The following is an 18,535-nucleotide window of genomic DNA, read 5'->3' on the forward strand; positions in this document are numbered from 1 at the left end:
GCGCTCGTTTGACGCGAAAACATCGATCGTGTTGGCCTCACGGTCTCTTTTGACTTGCACTCGTTGATCCAAAGCTCTTTTCTTGCATTCTCTTGAGACGTGCAACGACTGTCTGGTTCTGTCATATCCATGAGCGTGTCATCAGAAGACATTGCTGAAGAGATTCGTACCAGTCTCCCTGGCACCGAAGAGATTGTTGTCCAATACATCTCTGGCTACCTTCTCGATCTCGACGATGCTGCTGAAGATGAAGACGTTTTACATGTAACCCAGAGTATTCTCGAGTCCGCAATTCCATTTTCCTCGCGAAAGAGCCAACATGGACAACTAGAAAAAGTCATGACCGTGCTTGGTCGGATGCTAGCTGAGCCATTGAGCAAGAGGGAAGAGAAGAACAGGGCGGGAAGGACAAATGGACTTGTGAGGCTGGATAAGGTCATGGACATGAGTAAGAATGGGGTCATGAGCAGCACTATTGCGTTCACGGAAGGAGTGGACTTGGAGAGCATCAACAAGGGCAAGTAAGTCGGCTATCTACGATTACGTTTGGTTTAGTGCATGACGATTTCCCGAAGAGCTTCGCGTGTGGATGTGAAGAAACTTGAGAAACAAGAAGCGAAACTGAAGGTATTATCTTTCAATTGTGAGGCTTTAATTCCTTGCTTAGATTGTTTTCAGGCCAAGATCGAGAAGCGCTCCAAGAGGACCTTATATGAGGGCTCCAAGTTACTGGATCAGCACAGAAAACAGGTATCGCCTTCAAGCATTCCTCTTCAAAGTAAGTGCTGAAACGATGCATCCTTTCGAAGCAATCGTACGAGGAGATGTTCATGAAGATCAATCCCTTGGACGCGATTGCATCGAAGAACAAGTCGAAAGACATCCACCTCACCAATGTCGATGTCAACTTTGGTTCGAACCGCATCCTGTTCGTCATATGCATGTATTGTTTGTCTGGCCTTCTGAGAATCCATCAGCTCAGGCGCCTCGCTTACACTTGCCTATGGCCGCCGATATGGTCTCATTGGCCGTAACGGTGTTGGAAAGTCGACGTTGCTCCGTCACATCGCTATGCGTGAAGTGCCGGTCCCGCCGCATATCACCATCCTCTTCGTCGAGCAGGAGGTGCGTCCAGCATTACCGCTCCCTCAAACGTGGGTCTGACTCAGGTGGCTCGCAGATTGTCGGAGATGACACCACTGCCATTGACTCCGTGCTCAAGGCGGACGTCTGGCGAGACATCCTGATGCGCGAGGAGGCTGACTTGAATGCAAAGCTCGCCGCACTCGAGGCAGAGAGCGATGACAAACGGTTCGAAGACGCGCGCGAAGAGGCGCAGGCTCGTCTGGCTGAGGTTCATGCTCGACTGGCCGATATGGAGGCTGAGAGCGGGCCGGCGAGAGCTGCGGCTTTGCTTGCAGGCAAGCTCTTTTCGAAATGGTCGTGGCGTCTGAAAGCTCATCGATGTGTTGATGTGTAGGGTTGGGCTTCAGCGAGGCTGATCAGTCGCGGCCAACGAAGGCATTCAGTGGTGGTTGGAGGATGCGACTGGCGTTGGCAAGAGCGCTCTTCGTGAAAGTGAGTTTTCACGAGAGGTGTCATGACAATGTGTTGACCTTGCTGTGCTTTAGCCTGCATTGCTATTGCTGGACGAGCCCTCCAACCATAGTACGAACGCTAACTGACTCTGTGCGATCGTGCCTACTCATCGTGTTTCATATAGTCGATCTCAATGCGCTCGCGTGGCTGGAAGACTACCTTCAAACATGGCAAGGCACCTTGCTGGTCGTGTAAGTTTGAATCTGCCCATTGCGTTGTCCGACCCGACTCATGGTGACATCGACTCATCACAGATCACACGATCGTGCGTTCCTGTAAGCATAACATGCAATTTAATGAGTTCTCCGCTTACAACCTGCAGTGATGCTGTCGCGACGGATATTGTTCACATGCATTCCGGACGTCTGGATTACTACAAGGGGTCAGTATATCCGACAGTTTCTACTGACGCCCTTTACTGAGAGCCGCTCCGCCTTAGGAACTTCACGCAGTTCTACTCTACAAAATCTGAACGCGATCGCAACCTCCGAAAGGAGTATGAGACACAGTTGGATTATCGAAAGCATCTGCAGGCCTTCATCGACCGGTGGCGGTACAACGCAAACCGGGCTGCACAAGCGCAGTCAAAGATCAAGATCCTTGAGAAGGTAACTACATGGCGCCTACCTCTGACTTCACATCGAGATCTCATGGCGTCCATCATAGCTGCCAGAACTGCACCCTCCAGAAACAGAGGAGACGGAGAGTTTTAAGTTCCCTGAGACGGAAAAGATCTCGCCGCCGGTGCTGCAGCTGAGCGAGGTATCATTCGGATACACGCCTGATCGTATCATTCTGCGGAATGTCAATATTGATGTGGGGCTCGACTCCCGGATGGCGATCGTGGGCCCGAACGGCGCCGGAAAGTCAACATTGTGCGTTCAATAGAACTCTTGAAGTTGAACTAGTAGCTGACTGTGATATGCAGGATCAAGTTATTGACAGGCGAGCTAAAGCCGCTCTCGGGTCATGTCAATCAGAACGGCCGCTTGAGGATGTAAGAGGCCATTGATATGATTGGCTTTTGCGCTAAGTATTGTATTGCAGAGGATACTTTGCCCAACATCATGTTGATACACTCGACCCGAGCTTGAATCCAGTACAGTTCCTTGCGTCAAGGTTCCCTGGAAAGACAGAGCAGGAATATCGGTCTCATTTGGGCAACTTCCAGATTAGCGGAATGACAGGGTGAATAGATAATTCGAGATTCTCGGGTGTTACGTTTGATATTGTTTGTTTGCTCAACCGTGGTGTCCAGGTTGCAGCTGATCGGCACGCTGAGTGGAGGTCAGAAATCTCGAGTGGCTTTCGCGTTGCTCTCGCTGCAGAGGCCGCACGTCCTGCTCCTTGACGAGGCAAGTGGATCGGTTTCGGCTCATCATTCCGTGCTAACGCCAATGATGTTCGTAGCCTACTAACCACCTGGATATTGAGGTCAGTCTTGTTGCTCTCTGGAGCGATTCATCACGTCGATACAATCTTCATGACAGGGTTTGGACGCGCTCATGGCAGCACTCAGTGCGTGGAATGGCGGAGTCATTGTGATATCTCACGACGAGAGATTCATCACCACCGTGGCCAAGGAGGTAGGTCACGCAGATGTCATTTCTGTCGAATGTTGCACTCATGACGGATTGGTAGTTGTGGGTATGCGCGGATGGCTCCGTCACGAAGTTCAAGGGAGACGTGCAGGCGTACAAGGTATACGTCCTCTCATGAACGCGGAGGATGTCATGCTGATGAAATGTGCTCAGAGCCTCATTGTGAACAGCATCAAAGCAAAACCATAGAATACGACATTGACAAGTTCTGTACTATTGCGTTGTCTGTATGCTTACATTGTCGCAATATGGAATTTGGTCGGCAAGCTCAATTGCCAGTGCTGGCACACATTCCCCAGAAGCGATCTATGTACCCTCCCGGCAAAGTTTATGGAGGTGGACCTTTTAAATTAGAGCCCGCGTCGAGTTGCCTTATCAGATTTTCTTTGGTCACTGTCCAGCAGTGAGAGTAAGCTGCAGCCTGCCGTGTTTCTCTCACGTACAGCAGTCACCTGTGGTGCATCACAGTCTGGCATATTTGTGATAGAGTGGGCAGAAATATGCGTAGATATCATATTGCGGTCGAAATGTCACTTAATCGAGTTCCTTTCTGATTGGCTGAGTTCCATGCGAAAATTTCATCGTGAATACATTTTAGGGTACCACTATTCGGATGCAAGTCCCTTAAACATGCTCGGGTACAAGTTTGTCCTATCTTTTCTCATTCTCGTGAGGATGAATGGACTCGGCAGCCCGCTGAGGCTTTCTTGGCTCACATCGCGTCGAGTCGCGTTCAATCATCGTCACGTGGTCGACGCGTTTCAGCTCACGCGTTGGCACGCGCGCCCGCGTCTGTTGAACACTCAACATACACGCTGCCTGCCTCCCTGCTACGGTATCCCCCCTCAGTTCTGCCGCCGCTTATCGACAACCATGAGCTCCTCCGAGGAGAACTTCGACTTCGACGACATCTCGTCGGGCTCCGAGTCTGAGGACTACGCGCCTGCAGCGAAGAAAGCCACGAAGGCGGCTCCTAAACGGACGGCCGCGCCAAAAGCTGCAAAAGCACCCGTGAAGGTCAAGGCTATCAAGAAGAAGGTTCTCGTTGACAAGGATGATAACGCCGACTCCGACGTGGATATGGATTCGGATTCGGGGGACGAAGCTGGGCACAGCGCGCCCGCCGCGGTCACGGCTGCGAAGAAGAAATCCGCATCAGAGACATATACCAAGGTTTCTCTTCTTGAAGCACACATTTTAAGGTGATACTGATACAGTGCCTTAGCTCTCCCAACTCGAACATATCCTGAAACGGCCAGACTCCTACATCGGCAGCGTAGAGACAATCACACAGCCGATGTGGGTTTGGGACTCTGATAAGAAACTCATGGTGCAAAGGGAGATCAGATATGTACCTGGTTTCTTCAAGATTGTGGACGAGATTCTCGTGAATGCTGCTGACAATAAGGTGCTTTCTATCGGCTGGCCACTCATCGCAGACGTTGACAGCCATCTTAGATCAACGATCCGAGTATGGATACCATCAAGGTCAACATTGACGTGGAGAATAATATTATCTCCGTGCTCAACAGTGGACGCGGTATCCCTATTGAGATACATTCCAAGGAGAAGATCTACATCCCAGAACTTATCTTCGGGCACTTATTGTCGTCCTCAAATTATGACGATGACGAGAAGAAGCTCACGGGAGGTCGCAACGGATATGGTGCCAAGCTGGCAAACATCTACTCGACCGAGTTCACCATCGACACTGCGGACAAGAACACGCACCAGAAGTATGTGCAGACATGGACGGACAATATGAGCAAGGTCGGCAAGGCGAAGATCACAAAAAACTCCCGCGGAGAGGAATACACCCGTGTGACGTTCAAGCCAGATCTTAAACGTTTTGGCATGGACTGCATCGACGACGATACCGTTGCCCTGCTCAAGAAGCGTGTGCATGACATTGCTGGGACCGTGAAGGACGTGAAGGTATACCTGAACGACAAGCTGCTCAAGATCAAGACCTTCAAGCAATACGTCGAGCTCTATGTCAATTCGGCTGCAGAGCAGGCCTCGGATGCATCTGGAGGCGCTGCACAGGCGAAGCCCACCATTATTTATGAGCAGGTCGGTCCGCGATGGGAGGTGGCCTTTACCGTCTCAGATGGCACGTTCCAGCAAGTCTCCTTTGCGAACTCGATCTCGACATCGAAAGGGGGCACGCATGTCACCCTCATCTCTGACCAGATTGCGAAGAATCTCATCGCTTCGATCGCCAAGAAGAACAAGGGTGCGGCGGTCAAGCCTGCTCAGATCAAGAACCACATGTGGATCTTTGTCAATGCTCTTATTGAAAATCCGACGTTCGATAGTCAGACGAAGGAAACGTTAACACTGCCATCGAGCAAGTTTGGCACGAAGCCTAAGTTGTCTGATGAGTTCATGAAGAAAGGTACGCGAGGCGACGAATGACACGACGAGTGTCGAACTGACCAACTGTCGATCTGTAGTGCAAAAGTCTCCCATCGTTGACCACGTTTTAAACTGGGCGAAGTTCAAAGCCGATCAGCAGCTCAAGAAGACGGACGGTGCCCGGCGGACCAGGTGAGTGTTTGCTTCTAAAACATCCTAGATTTATGCCAATGACTGCTATTCTCTATAGGCTCACAGGACTGCCGAAGTTGTCAGATGCTAATAACGCAGGAACGAAGAAGGCATCTGAGTGCACGCTCATTTTAACGGAAGGAGACTCCGCAAAGTCGTTGGCTGTCGCAGGTTTGAGCGTGGTCGGCCGTGATGACTACGGTGTCTTTCCACTGCGCGGAAAGGTACTCAACGTACGGGATGCCAAACACGACCAAATCATGAAGAACGAGGAGATTCAGAACATCAAGAAAATCCTTGGTCTTCAGCACAGCAAAGACTACCGGGACCTCAGCGGCTTGCGTTACGGTCGACTGATGATCATGACGGATCAGGTTAGTGACATCGCCCGATGATGTTTGCAATTATCGACTGGGCAGTGTAAATGTAGGATCATGATGGCTCGCACATCAAGGGTCTGCTCATCAACTACTTTGACTACTTCTACCCATCACTGTTGAAGATCCCAAATTTCTTGGCTGAGTTCGTCACGCCGATTGTCAGAGTGAGGAATTGTTTGTTTTGTATTACGATTTCTTTCCACTGACGGACGCAACAGGTCAGCAAAGGCAGTCAAAAGATTGATTTTTTCACGATGCCGGAGTATGAGCAGTGGCTCGAAGAGACTCCTGGCTCTGAGAAGTGGAAGGCGAAATACTTCAAGGTAGGCTACCACAGCGCAGTCATCCGACGAATCTCTGCTTAGCTGGTCGATAGGGTTTGGGTACGAGCACGGATGAGGACGGCCGCAATTACTTCAAAAGGATGGACAAGCACGTTATACCCTTCGACACGACCAAGGAAGGCGATCGAGACCTCATCGAGTTGGCGTTCAGCAAGAAAAAAGCGGACGATCGAAAGGAGTGGCTACGTCAGTTCAAGGTAAACACAACATATTCGCGATAACACCGTGCCATTCATACCGCCGTTGTACAGCCTGGAACCTACCTGGATCATACACAAGAGAAGATCGGTTTCGCGGACTTTATCAATCGCGAGCTTATTCTGTTTTCCATGGCCGATAATATTCGATCTATTCCATCCATTGCGGATGGATTGAAGCCGGGCCAAAGAAAAGTTATGTGGGCCTGCTTCAAGCGCAACTTGAAAGGTGAAATCAAAGTAAATAATGGTCTTTCGTGTTGCCGAGGATAGGCATTCACCCTTCAAACAGGTTGCGCAACTCGTTGGTTACGTCTCTGAACACGCGCAATACCATCACGGAGAGCAAAGTCTGATGATGACCATTGTTAACCTTGCTCAGGACTACGTGGGAGGGAACAACATGAATCTCCTGATGCCGAATGGACAATTCGGTACTCGCGACCAGGGTGGTAAAGACCATGCAGCTGCGAGGTATATCTATACCGAATTGGCACCAATTACTCGGACGATATTCCACCCCGCCGATGACCCGCTGATGACATCGCAGATGGAGGACGGCAAGGTAATCGAGCCGGAGTACTATATGCCTGTGGTCCCCATGGTTCTGATTAATGGATCTGAGGGTATCGGTACTGGTAAGTTAGCTTGTATCTCTTCCTTTATGGCAGAACTTCATAGCCGTCTTGCTACCTAGGATGGAGCACGTCTGTTCCTAGCTACAATCCTGAAGATGTTGTGGCAAACATCAGGCGCCTCATGGCTGGTGAAGAGCAGGTTCCCATGCTTCCTTGGTGGCGTGGATTCAAGGGCACTATCAAGAAGGTCGGCGATCACAAGTACGATGTCATGGGTACTGTGAACAAGAAGGACGACACGACTGTCGAAATCACGGAACTTCCTATCCACAAGTGGACTCAGACCTACAAGGTCGAGCTTGAGGCGATGTGTGGTGAGAAAGGTGATGGTGTGATCAAGGTGCGTGAAGCCGATGCGTATCTGTCGTCGTGCACTTGTGACGTCCTTTCAGGATTACAAGGAGTACCACAACAACATGAATGTCCACTTCGTGATCACCATGGACGACAAAAACATGCAGAAAGCGGAGCAGCAGGGTCTTCTTGAGTTCTTCAAGCTCATCACCAAGATCAGCACTAGCAACATGATTCTGTTCGACTACGAAGGCAAGATCAAAAAGTACGACTCGCCAGAAGAGATCATTGAAGACTTCTACCCCAAGCGTCTCGCGTACTACCAGATGCGAAAGGTCGTCGTATTTTTCATTGACTCGTCGTTCTTATGCTGACGCTGTTGTCGCGCCAGGATTACATGGCGAAGCAGCTGCAATCCGAACTGGACAGACTGAACAACCAAGCTCGCTTCGTGCAGATGATCGTGGAGAAGAGGCTGGTGGTGGCTAATCGCAAGAAAGCTGACATTGTGGCCGAGCTGCGCCAGAAAGAGTTCCTGCCCATTCCGAAGGTCTCAGATGCCAAGAAAGCAGGTGAAACCACCGAGGTTGTGGAACAAGAGGATGAGGATGAGGAGGGCGCTGCCTCCTCGTCAGCACCGACTGCAAACGACAAAGACTACGACTACCTGCTAGGCATGGCCATCTGGAGTCTCACCAGGGAAAAGGCAAGTACAATTATTACATAAAATGACAGATTGTTGACGAGTTGGTTCATACAGATCGATAGGTTGCTTCAGGAGAGCAGGAGAAAGGAGACCGAGCTTCTAACGCTTCTCGCGCTCACTCCCATCCAAATCTGGCAGATGGACCTCGATAAGTTCCTCGAGGAATGGAGGGCAAGTCCTTTGGTCATGTTTCGTTGATCGTCATATAACGATGGTAGTCTATAGATCACATGCGAACAGTGGGAGGACAAGATCATATCCGCTGGAAGCAATGGCAAGAAAGGCAAGCGCAAGCAGGCGACCTTGAAATCTTTCATGAAGAAAGGTAATGACGAAGACTCTGATGATGACTTCAAGCCCGCCAAAGCTGCCGCGAAACCGAAGGTTAAGACTGCCCCAGCAAAGAAGCCTCCGCAGGCCGCACCATCCAACTCGAAAGTCGACATCGAAGACGATGTTGTTCGGGTCAAGCCAGCCAGGAGGCTCGCGAAGCTTCCGAAGTACGAGTCTGACTCGGACTTCGAAACGATAGACTCCAAGGCTGCTCCCGCTCCCCAAAGAAAGGCTGTCGAGGAGAAGGAGTCAGATTCTGATATGGATATCCTCGTGCCGCCCTCAAGGAACAGTGACAAGGACAAAGCGAAGGCAGCTCCTTCCGTGAAGCGGAAGAGGCAAGCATCTCCTCACTGCAGCCCTCATCTGTATAACTCACGTGATGAGCGCAGCCCCGACGTTGAGTGGGACTCTGACTCTGGAGTGCCTACGAAGAAGAGGAAGCCCATCACAGACTTCTTCGACAAGGTACCCCCTGCGGCGCGAAAACCTTCTTCGAGTAGCCAGGCGGCAAAAAGCCGGGTTGCACCAGCCAAGAAAGTTGCGTCAAAGGTGATCAAGGACGAGGATGGCACGACGGACAATGACTTTGCCCCACTCAAGAAGGCGGCTGCGAGGAAACCATCCTCTAGTAAGCCTGCTGTTACGAAGAAGGCGGCGAGGAAGATCATCGACAGTGATGATGACGATGCTGACGACTTCGACGCGATCCCTGTGCCTGCGCGCAGCGAGGCGCCAAAACGCGCGGCAAGGGCCAAGACGAAGAAATACATTGAAATTCCTTCGTCGTCTGAGGATGAAAAGGCTGACGATAATGGCTCCGAGTTCGAGGACATTTGATTTGCTACTTTCCGTGCTTCTTTCTCTGCATTATATCTCACAACGATGACACCGCTCGCGCACAACATCACATTGCTGTATTTTTACTTTGTTTTTCTGATAGATGTTGTTTTCGGTGGCATTCCTCAGTAACTTATGCGGTTTTCACTCGGTTCCCTCAATCCGACGTGCATCATCCGACTGTCGGCGTACCGTGCGCTCGGGTCGGCCGCTTGCAAAGAATTAAACATTGAACCCACGCAATTGTCGGTGACTGACTTGAATGTACACAGTATACATGACACCTTCTTAAGCCACGCCGGTAACGACAACCACTTAGGAGTAGCGCTTCTCTTCCTTGAGATGAGCATACCGATCTGGCTTCGGGGGCTGCCCATATCTCGGCTCCTCCGTTTCTGTGCAGCAAACCGCCATCATCTTCAGCAACGGTGTATAGCAGACTATGCCTTCGACCACTCACTAAGAACATCCTGGTAGATCTTGGAGACAGTCTCGTCCCAGACCTCTCGCCACATGTGAGCACCGCCGCCCGTCGCGCCGTCGAGCTCGAATGTTTCCGCAAATGCGCGGAAGTCGAAGCCCATGCGCTCGGCGTCATTTGCAACGGGTACGTCGATGGGCGTCGTCGGGTCCGCCTGCGGCAGGATGAGGATAACGTACCGGTGGTAGCGCGTCCCGCGCTGTGGGTGCGGTGGGATATACGGCGTGTGCGTACTCGAGAGCGGGATGGGCGAGGGGGAGGTCGCGGAGAGGGAGATATTAGGTCTGAGGGAATACTCAACATGTATGCATTGGGAAGAGCGGGGCAGGAACTTACTGCATCCAGTGAAGGAAGGTCGTAAAAGTCTGATTCTCCTCGTCCGGGATGTCTACAGAGACATTTAGCCACGCACATAGAACCTACAAACTTTATAGATACCCAGATCCACCATAAGCATGGTGTAGAGCCTCCGCTCGACGTGGAAAACGGACGTGTATAACATCGGCGGCTCTAACGTCTAACATTCATAGGTTGCATGAGGACGGTAAGCCGGACGAGTGAGATGAACAGTATACCTGCTGAGGCAGAAGAAAAATACCAGGTTCGACCTTCTTGTATTTGTGCTTCACGCGACGGCGGAGGTCAACCCTCTTCGGTGGCGGCTCCGGGAAGTTCACACGGAGGTCGAGCGTTGGGTGCAGCGACGGCAGAAGGTCCGGAACGACGCTCATTTGATGAATGCGCTCCATCTACATGAAGGAAAGGTTGATGATTGAGTTGATGCCCTAGAATATATCCGGTACATACTAGCAAATCGAGCGGACCATCTTCCCTCCACCTCTGTTCCAAGAGATGCCTATAAACGGCCTTCTTCATGTTACCTGCAAAAGGATTCATCAATAATCAAATATCCTATCCATTGTGGATGACACGCACCTAGCCCATTGAACGCCCTCCATCGCACTTCGGGTAGGTTCACTTCGCTTTGAATCTTCAAAATCTTCTCCTTCTCTTTGAGTGCCTCGATGACCTGCACATCCCTATCACTTTCGGGCAAACTCTCCGCGGCAGCTAAGTCCTTCCTGAGCTCGGCCAATTCCTTCTTCAACGCCTTCGAGTCCTCACGAATATACTCGGACGCGAAGTCATAAGCAGGGAGGACCCCCTTCGCGATCGGCCTATTCCAGTCACGAGGATTTGCGAGCGAAATGCGCGGCCTACGCGTCGGCCATTGTCGTTGAGTCTGTTCTCCGTTTCCCTGGGATGTTTCTTGCTCTGCGGTCCGTGCGCCAGTTTCCGCTGCTTTCTGTGCCTGCGGCTCAGGTGCATCCGCCTGAGGAGGTGAGGGCGGAGGGAGATTCACCGAGTCAGAGGGGGTTGAGACAGCCTCGAGAGAAGCATAGCTGCGAATGCCAGAAAGCCTAGCGCGTATCCGCGGTAATCTACGGACAGCGAGCATGTTTGCGCCGTTGTGGCCAGCTCGAGGCAGAAATCTTGCTCGCGTGCTTACGTAAGCAGGCATGGAAGTCCTCTTTAATTAGCACCCATAAGAAGACGTGTAGCTCGCTTGTCGATAATGCCAATAAGTTTGGAAAAAAGAACACCATGGCAAAGTACACGTACATACAGACAATTGATCAACGACATAATCAAGTTGATTCGGCATCAACAAAAAAGACTGGCCAACGCCGGGGTCGAACCGACGACCTTGGCGTTATTAGCACCACGCTCTAACCAACTGAGCTAGCCGGCCATATATTTAATCGGCATTGAAATTATATATTATATCAAAACGGAACTGCCGGTAAATAAAAGCGATTTTCAGAGAGCAGCAAGAGTATTTATCCATCCTGAGCTTCAGTAAGGTTGTGACGGTGCGTTCGTGGCAAATGACGCGTCGAAAGCGAAACGCGATCACGCGATGGGAGCAGAGACGTCACTTGACTGAGAGGCAAGGTCGAGTTGCGCTGAGACGCTCAAGCCTCGGACCTCGTTCATAATATTCCATCTCCTCCTTGTTTCCCCGCTTTCCATCATACGCCCAACATGACGAAAACATACATTATGAACGGTCTCGTTGAGAAGGTACGGTTCAACACTGCGATCGCAGACAATCAATACTGACCTTCGCGCAGATGCAGTCCTCTGATCAGGACTTTCGGTAAGTGGACGACTCGACCGACCACTTTTCCGGCCATTTTGAAGACGTCAATTTAGGTACATGGGTCTCAATGACCTACTGGTTGCTATCAAAGAGGATCCAACCACGTTCCTGGGTGATGAGCCAACTGAGACGAAAGTCCTGCGGCAGGTCCTCCAGCTTGTCGAGGATAAGATATCTGAGGTCAAAAATCAGGCTGTCAAGTGGTATGCACATCATGAATCTACGGCATGCTGTCACAACTGATGGACGCGTAGTCTCGGGCAGCTCATCAAAATCATTCGAGAGTCACAGATGGAGTTTGTAGTCGATAGGCTCATTGACTTCTCCTCAGGAAAGGACGATGAGCTCAGAGATATCTCAAGCTTAGGTGCGTTTACCTGCCTCCAATTGATATCTCAACGTTGACATGCTTCTCAGCCTTGAAGACTATAACATCGGAACTGCCACCTGAAGGCAAGATAGCCGCGAAGGCATGCGAGAAGCTCGCACCCAAGCTCTTGACGCAACTCGCCAGTGTAAGTTCTGCCTGCTCTGGCTTGAATCGCTTGATCATCATCTTCTACAGTCAGACACGCCACCCGATACCCTCCTGGAGACGCTTTCGATCCTCTCTATCCTTATCACCCGTTTCCCTGCATACCTCGCAAGCCCTGACCTCAAGCCGCAGCCATTATCTGTTCTCACACCAATGCTATCTCATCCGCGCCCTGCAGTGCGCAAACGTGCAATCACGACGCTTGCACAATTTCTCCCAACCACTCAGGCCGAGCAGTTTACTGAGCTGCTGAACGCAAATATCCTGCCTGGACTGACACCGAAAGCGAGTCTTGAAGACCAGCGGACGACGGTGCAGCTTGTGGCGGCAGTCGCGCGCCACACACCGCACCAAATCGGACCGGTTTTGGGTGAGATCATTCCAGGGATTATCAAGGCCGTGGAACGCGATGATGAGGAGTTGCAGGAGAGTTGTTTGCAGGTATGCAGATGAGTGAACGTCAATGTCTTAGCCTTCATGTTCCTGTTCTAGGCACTTGAAGCGCTTGTCCTGCGGTGTCCTACTGAGGTCACACCGTTCCTGCCACAAATCATTCAAGTAGGCAATCATTTCATCAAGTATGATCCTGTAAGTATATCTATATTAGTTTATGTGCGCCATTTGACACATCCCAGAACTATGCTGGTGACGTTGAGGATGAGGACGAGGAGATGGCGAACGACGACGATGATGACGATGCAGAACTCGATGAAGAGTGCGTAACGACATCCAGTAATATCACATACTTCCTAACTTCGCCTTGTGCAGATATTCTGACGATGAGGACACGTCCTACAAGATCAGGCGATCTGCCACGAAGCTCCTTGCCGCGGTCATTGGCACGCGTCCAGAGTTACTTGCGACCTTATACAAGGAGGTATCCCCGATACTTATATTCCGCTTCGGAGACCGCGAAGAGACTGTCCGGGTGGAGGTTTGGACCACATATGCATCTTTGCTCAAGCAGACAGGTGTATACGGCGAGGTCGTGCAGACGAAAGAGATGGTCGGCGGGAAGCGCAAACGCGACGAGGAGGTCGAGGTTGAGGGGACTCCTAAGAATCTTCTGAAAGCACAGGTTCCGACATTGGCGAAGGCATTGATCAACCAGCTGAAGTCGCAGAAGATGTCGGCGATCACTCAGCAGGCGGGCTTCTCCTTGCTACACACGCTGCTGACTGTCCTTCCAGGCTGTCTGGCTAATTTTGCTCCGCAAATCATTGCGACAAGCAAAACCGTGCTGACGCAGTCTCACAAGACGAGCGCGTCTGCTCTGCACATCACTTGCATGTCATTCGTCGCGCTCTTTTTCTCTACTCATTCCCCGTCAGTATATGTGGACTCGCTGGATGGCATCCTGCCGATATTACTGAAATCACTGGGTGAGAAGCACCCGCGGATTGCCTCTGAGGCGTTCCGGGTATTTTCTGCGCTGTTGAATGCGATGCAGCCCGTTAAAGGCGCAACCTGGGTGGACACGGTCTACAACGAAGCAGTGCAGCGGCTCAGTAACCACGACACGGATGCTGAGGTGAGGGCCTCTGCGGAGGTTTGTATCGGCGATCTGTGGGTGTGCGCGACGGACGTCATGAAGACGAAGAGTAGGAGAGAATGGGAGGCAATGTGCAGAACGACGGGCCGGACGGACGGCGCTGTACAGGTTGTGACGCGTGTGGCTAGGGAAGTGGATATTGACGATGATTGGGTGAATGGGTGCTTGCGGTGGCTGCTCGGTCTGCTGAGGAAAAGTGGACGCTCGGGTAAGGCCGACATGTTTGTGTGCTTGGATGCTCTTTTGAGAAGGTATGTCATTACCGGTGTTAAGTGCCGTTAACCATAACGCTCACTCAGCAACAGATATCAAGCCGGCGTGCCCGCCGATCTTCCTCCAAGCCTCCTCCCTTCACTCAAGAGCTATATCACGACGTCAGACATCCAGCTCATGTCACAGGCGCTTTCGATCGTCGCGCTGTTGCTCGAGCTGTCGCCCAAGATCACATTCCCTGAAGTCGAGGCGGAGCTGCTCAAGGATATGTACGACATCGCTCACTCGCCGCTTGTAGCGGGCGCCGCGTTCGACTCTATCCTTGCGTTCTTCGCCGCGCTCGTCGAGGCTGATATGCAGGTCGCGACGCATGTCGTGCCTAATCTAGTGACATCGATCGAGAAAGAGTCGAAGTCGGATGCATCGCAGTCGAATGTGGCTAGGTGCATCGGGCAGGTCGTCAGGAGTCAGCGGGCTGTTGCTGCCGGTACCATTGTAGAGTTTTCGAAGCATCTCAAGGCGCGTTATACATTGTTGTCCATGAATGGGTGGAAGTTGAGATCGATACTATAGGCATCTGCGAAAGCGAAGCCTTCGCAAGTCGTACTGAGCCTGCTCGTAATGGGGGAGATTGGACGTTTCGTGTACGTTGCTCATGACCATTTGCTGCACGGCTTCTTGACCTTGAATCCCGACCAGTGACATGTCATTGCAAGAGAATATCTTTTCTCAGGTCATCGAGCGCTTCTCCGCGGACCAGGAGGAGGTTCGTACTGCGGCTGCATTCGCGGCTGGTAGGTGCTTTTTCAACGACACTGCGAAACGGTGCTGATGATGTTCAGGTAACATTGCGGTCGGTAATCTGCACCACTTCCTTCCGGTCATCGTTAAGATGGTTCAGCACGATTCTGAGAAGCGACTCCTTTCGCTACATGCGTTGAAGGAGGTCCGTATGTTGTCTCTACTTCGCGGGCGGCACTCATTTTGTTCCTCACAGGTCGTTACACACTGCTCACATGGGCAACTTGAAACAGTGGCCGATATGCTATGGGTTCCGTTATTTGAGAACTCCGACAACGCAGAAGAGACCACCCGCAACGTCGCGGCAGCATGTCTGGGCAAGCTCACGATCACACACCCATCCTTGTACCTTCCTCAGTTGCATGTGCGTCGAATCATCCGTGTCTTGATCGGATCGGGCACTAATATTAATGATATAATCAGGAACGCATTAGTGACGAGAATCTGGCTGCACGAGCGACTGTCATTTCCGCAATACGCTACACGTTCGCGGAATCATCGAGCTCGTATGACGAGCAGTTGAACGGAGTCCTGATGGACTTTCTCGCGCTTATAGCTGATCCCGACTTGGTAAAGCGAGCGATTGCAGAGACTAGCTGTACAGTCACTGACACATTGTGGGTTTCGCAGACCGTCCGTCGTCTAGCATTGTCGACGCTTAACCAGGCCGCTCGTCTCAAGCCTCACTTGATTCGCGATCAGCTGCAGATTATCTTGCCAAATCTCTACAAAGAGACGGTGGTCAATCCTGATCTCATTCGTACCGTTCAGATGGGTCCATGGACGCACAAGGTTGATGATGGTCTCGAGGCGCGTAAGACTGCGTATGAGACGTTGTACACTTTGGTCAGTATTGCTTGCATCCTACGCAGGGATTGTGCTCATTCATGTTGCAGCTTGACACCTGCTTGGCAAAACTCGATCTGCACGAATTCATTGGACGCGTGCTTGCCGGACTTGCAGACGACTCAGACGAGGTGAAGGTGATCTGCCACATGATGCTCTTCCGTCTGTCGCAGGTCGCGCCCACCGCCGTCGCGCAGCGTCTGGACGAGATTACGCCGTTGCTGGAGAAGAGCATGAAAGGTGCGACGGTGACAAAGGACACCGTCAAGCAGGACATCGAGCGTGCGGCGGAGCTGCAGCGCAGCACGCTCAGGGCCGTGGCGGCGCTGAGCAGGATCAATCAGCCGGGCGCGAGTCTGAGGTTCGATGCATTTGTGGAGTCGATGAAGAAGGGCGAGTGGGGAACCGAGTTCAGAGAGCTTGTTGGCGCTTGAGATATGATGGACTTCGCACACATGAAAATTCACTTGTGTTGCTTTTTTTTTTTTTGATGCCCGCAGTATGCTCACAGGGAAGATCAATCATTCACAGTTGAACTGTCATTGGTTCTATAGATGTACTTGTGACCTAGCTCTTACCCTCGTATCCGCAATGCATTGTAAATCCGGATCCGGACCAAAGAGAGGTGGCTCTTAACATGCTGTGATTTTACATCGTGAGTAAGCGTCGATGGGCATGTGTCTCCCTAGATTTCGGCGGAAGTTCACCTGGTTTTACGTTTGATATTGACAGATTAATACCGTCGATGAAAAACAATTGCTGCAAATTGCAGTATGTATTGGCTCGCACATATGATTGCCATCAACTCGCAATGTATCTATGCTGGATACATCATCATTCAAGTAACATGAGTTGTGAGCATGGTGGTTGGCTTCTGTGGGAAGTTTAAAAAGGAGACAGTGATGTATGGTGTCATGACGCACCAGTGAGCATAAGCGACTGCTTCACATGAAAAATTGCCAGGATTGTTGGCAGCTGGGGATGGAGCTGTATCAACAGGCCGAACGAATGCTCCCACAGGAATTGGTGCTGGAAGTATGGCCAGAAGAGGTAAAGCTGGCAAAACAAGGCCGTGGGGTGTGGGGCCAGTGAGGATTGGCGCATAGAATCCACCGAGTCGCAGTTCATGAGTTTGATCAAACACATGCATTGCTGCTATATGGTGCATTTTCATGCTCTTCACTGTCGTTGCTAATTTCATATTTGGTGCAATAAAGCGAAGGTCGACCATTGTCAGATATGTGTACATTGCTGACGTATTATGATGGACGTTATCACGGTAACACCGGACAAGAGATCAAAAAGACAAAAAGGGACAGTCACGTGAAACGTGCCGCCCTGATCCCCCTGATCCCAAAGGTATCCCCCTGAACCCTATGTGGCGCAAGAGCCTGTTGACTTACTGGTTGATGTGGCAGATGCAGGAAGGGGTGAGAGATATATGAAGGAGCTGGTGAGCTCAGTGAGTGCTACAGGTAGTAGACGAGGAGAAACAATCTGAGGTTTCGTCCCCTACATGGCTGGTCTTATATACACGTACAGCGGGCTATCTTACCTAAGCTACCTATCTACGGGTATAAGCAAATGGCCGTACATGAAACAATAGGATGTCTGGAAGTAGAACAATAAGTGGGAAGATCGATGGTTGCCGCAGTAATGCGTGTGCACATCGTGCCTATCCTGGTTTCCCTTTTGTTCTCCGGTGTGAACATCGTACCTATCTAGGCTTCTGGCTAAACTAATAAGAAGCGGAAGGCCGATGCATAACAATAGTCCTTGTTCCCTTTGTTCCCAAATGGGTGCCTCTATTGTATCCTGGAATAGACAGGTCCGACCGTATCATCCACGGGTCTGGACCATAACATGTGATGTGGACTATCACCTGATCTCTACGCGTCGCGTCTGTGGCTGAGTGGCGTGAGATATTGGTGAAGCACGTGATCTGTGGTGTGAGAAAAGTCACGTGCGGACTTTGTGGCAAAAATCTGTGACACTACCCCCCTCTTAAGGCTCATTGTCCCGAGGAGCCAAAACCTTTATTACCCCTTCTAGTTGCTCGCAACGGTTGGTAGCTTCGGGAGGGAAGCCCTTCTGCATAATACTTGAAGATTATTTGGGCTATTCTATCTCCTGGCTTGACCGAAAATACGAAATCCATTGTGTTGATTAGTACGACCTTGAGTTCCCCAGTGTAATCCGGATCGATGACTCCTGCGCCCACGTCAATTCCTCATGCAGCCAGTCCGCTGCGTGGAGCTATTCGTGTATAGGTATGTTTGGGAGGGTCAATCGCGACTCCCATTCCTACCACAGCTCGTGAATGCGAGGGGATTTCATGCATTTCTGCTGCATAAATATCCCATCCTGCTGCTTCATTTGAGGATTTTTTTAGTGATTTGGCAAGATCTGTCATCTTATGATATAGGAAGAACTCGTCTGGATGGTCGGACATATTGATTCG

The 18,535-nt window shown here is 51.0% G+C and overlaps 4 protein-coding genes and 1 non-coding gene across 5 annotated transcripts; 3 read left to right on the forward strand and 2 right to left on the reverse strand.

Annotated features, from left to right (window-relative positions):
- The first annotated feature begins 23 nt into the window (after positions 1-23).
- On the forward strand, positions 24-3,732 carry LAESUDRAFT_811065 (P-loop containing nucleoside triphosphate hydrolase protein). Its single transcript, XM_040914285.1, has 20 exons — positions 24-521; positions 576-627; positions 679-750; positions 810-928; positions 978-1,125; positions 1,181-1,448; positions 1,481-1,578; positions 1,632-1,668; positions 1,724-1,790; positions 1,854-1,874; positions 1,922-1,981; positions 2,039-2,207; positions 2,266-2,474; positions 2,528-2,596; positions 2,647-2,787; positions 2,858-2,954; positions 3,010-3,033; positions 3,090-3,185; positions 3,241-3,300; positions 3,354-3,732. Exons 1-20 carry the CDS (start codon positions 130-132, stop codon positions 3,387-3,389), a joined length of 2,235 nt encoding a protein of 744 aa, XP_040766709.1. The 5' UTR covers positions 24-129; the 3' UTR covers positions 3,390-3,732.
- Positions 3,733-4,418: 686 nt separating this feature from the next.
- Positions 4,419-9,640, forward strand: LAESUDRAFT_568388 (type II DNA topoisomerase). Its single transcript, XM_040902982.1, has 15 exons — positions 4,419-4,608; positions 4,659-5,598; positions 5,657-5,750; positions 5,809-6,124; positions 6,181-6,294; positions 6,349-6,453; positions 6,507-6,671; positions 6,726-6,911; positions 6,964-7,309; positions 7,369-7,649; positions 7,702-7,938; positions 7,995-8,309; positions 8,364-8,480; positions 8,535-8,980; positions 9,035-9,640. The coding sequence occupies exons 1-15, from the start codon at positions 4,498-4,500 to the stop codon at positions 9,480-9,482; spliced, it is 4,221 nt and encodes a 1,406-aa protein (XP_040766710.1). The 5' UTR covers positions 4,419-4,497; the 3' UTR covers positions 9,483-9,640.
- Positions 9,641-9,662: 22 nt separating this feature from the next.
- LAESUDRAFT_696358 (PEBP-like protein) lies at positions 9,663-11,450 on the reverse strand. Its single transcript, XM_040906267.1, has 7 exons — positions 10,900-11,450; positions 10,771-10,844; positions 10,539-10,712; positions 10,402-10,480; positions 10,300-10,351; positions 9,943-10,247; positions 9,663-9,877 (listed from the first exon to the last, which is right to left on the reverse strand). Exons 1-7 carry the CDS (start codon positions 11,420-11,422, stop codon positions 9,798-9,800), a joined length of 1,287 nt encoding a protein of 428 aa, XP_040766711.1. The 5' UTR covers positions 11,423-11,450; the 3' UTR covers positions 9,663-9,797.
- A 192-nt stretch (positions 11,451-11,642) lies between these two features.
- LAESUDRAFT_t31 lies at positions 11,643-11,716 on the reverse strand. Its single transcript has one exon. It is a non-coding gene; the product is annotated as a tRNA-Ile (tRNA).
- Positions 11,717-11,948: 232 nt separating this feature from the next.
- LAESUDRAFT_675512 (TIP120-domain-containing protein) lies at positions 11,949-16,563 on the forward strand. The gene is made up of 17 exons (XM_040905594.1): positions 11,949-12,048; positions 12,099-12,124; positions 12,181-12,330; positions 12,382-12,494; positions 12,545-12,642; positions 12,693-13,103; positions 13,155-13,250; positions 13,298-13,377; positions 13,431-14,465; positions 14,520-14,946; positions 15,001-15,071; positions 15,127-15,221; positions 15,270-15,373; positions 15,425-15,592; positions 15,652-15,798; positions 15,859-16,074; positions 16,125-16,563. The coding sequence occupies exons 1-17, from the start codon at positions 12,010-12,012 to the stop codon at positions 16,506-16,508; spliced, it is 3,660 nt and encodes a 1,219-aa protein (XP_040766712.1). The 5' UTR covers positions 11,949-12,009; the 3' UTR covers positions 16,509-16,563.
- The last annotated feature ends 1,972 nt before the right edge of the window (positions 16,564-18,535 follow it).

The sequence above is a fragment of the Laetiporus sulphureus genome, assembly GCF_001632365.1.
Source record: "Laetiporus sulphureus 93-53 unplaced genomic scaffold LAESUscaffold_9, whole genome shotgun sequence".
In the NCBI taxonomy this organism is placed as follows: domain Eukaryota; kingdom Fungi; phylum Basidiomycota; class Agaricomycetes; order Polyporales; family Laetiporaceae; genus Laetiporus; species Laetiporus sulphureus.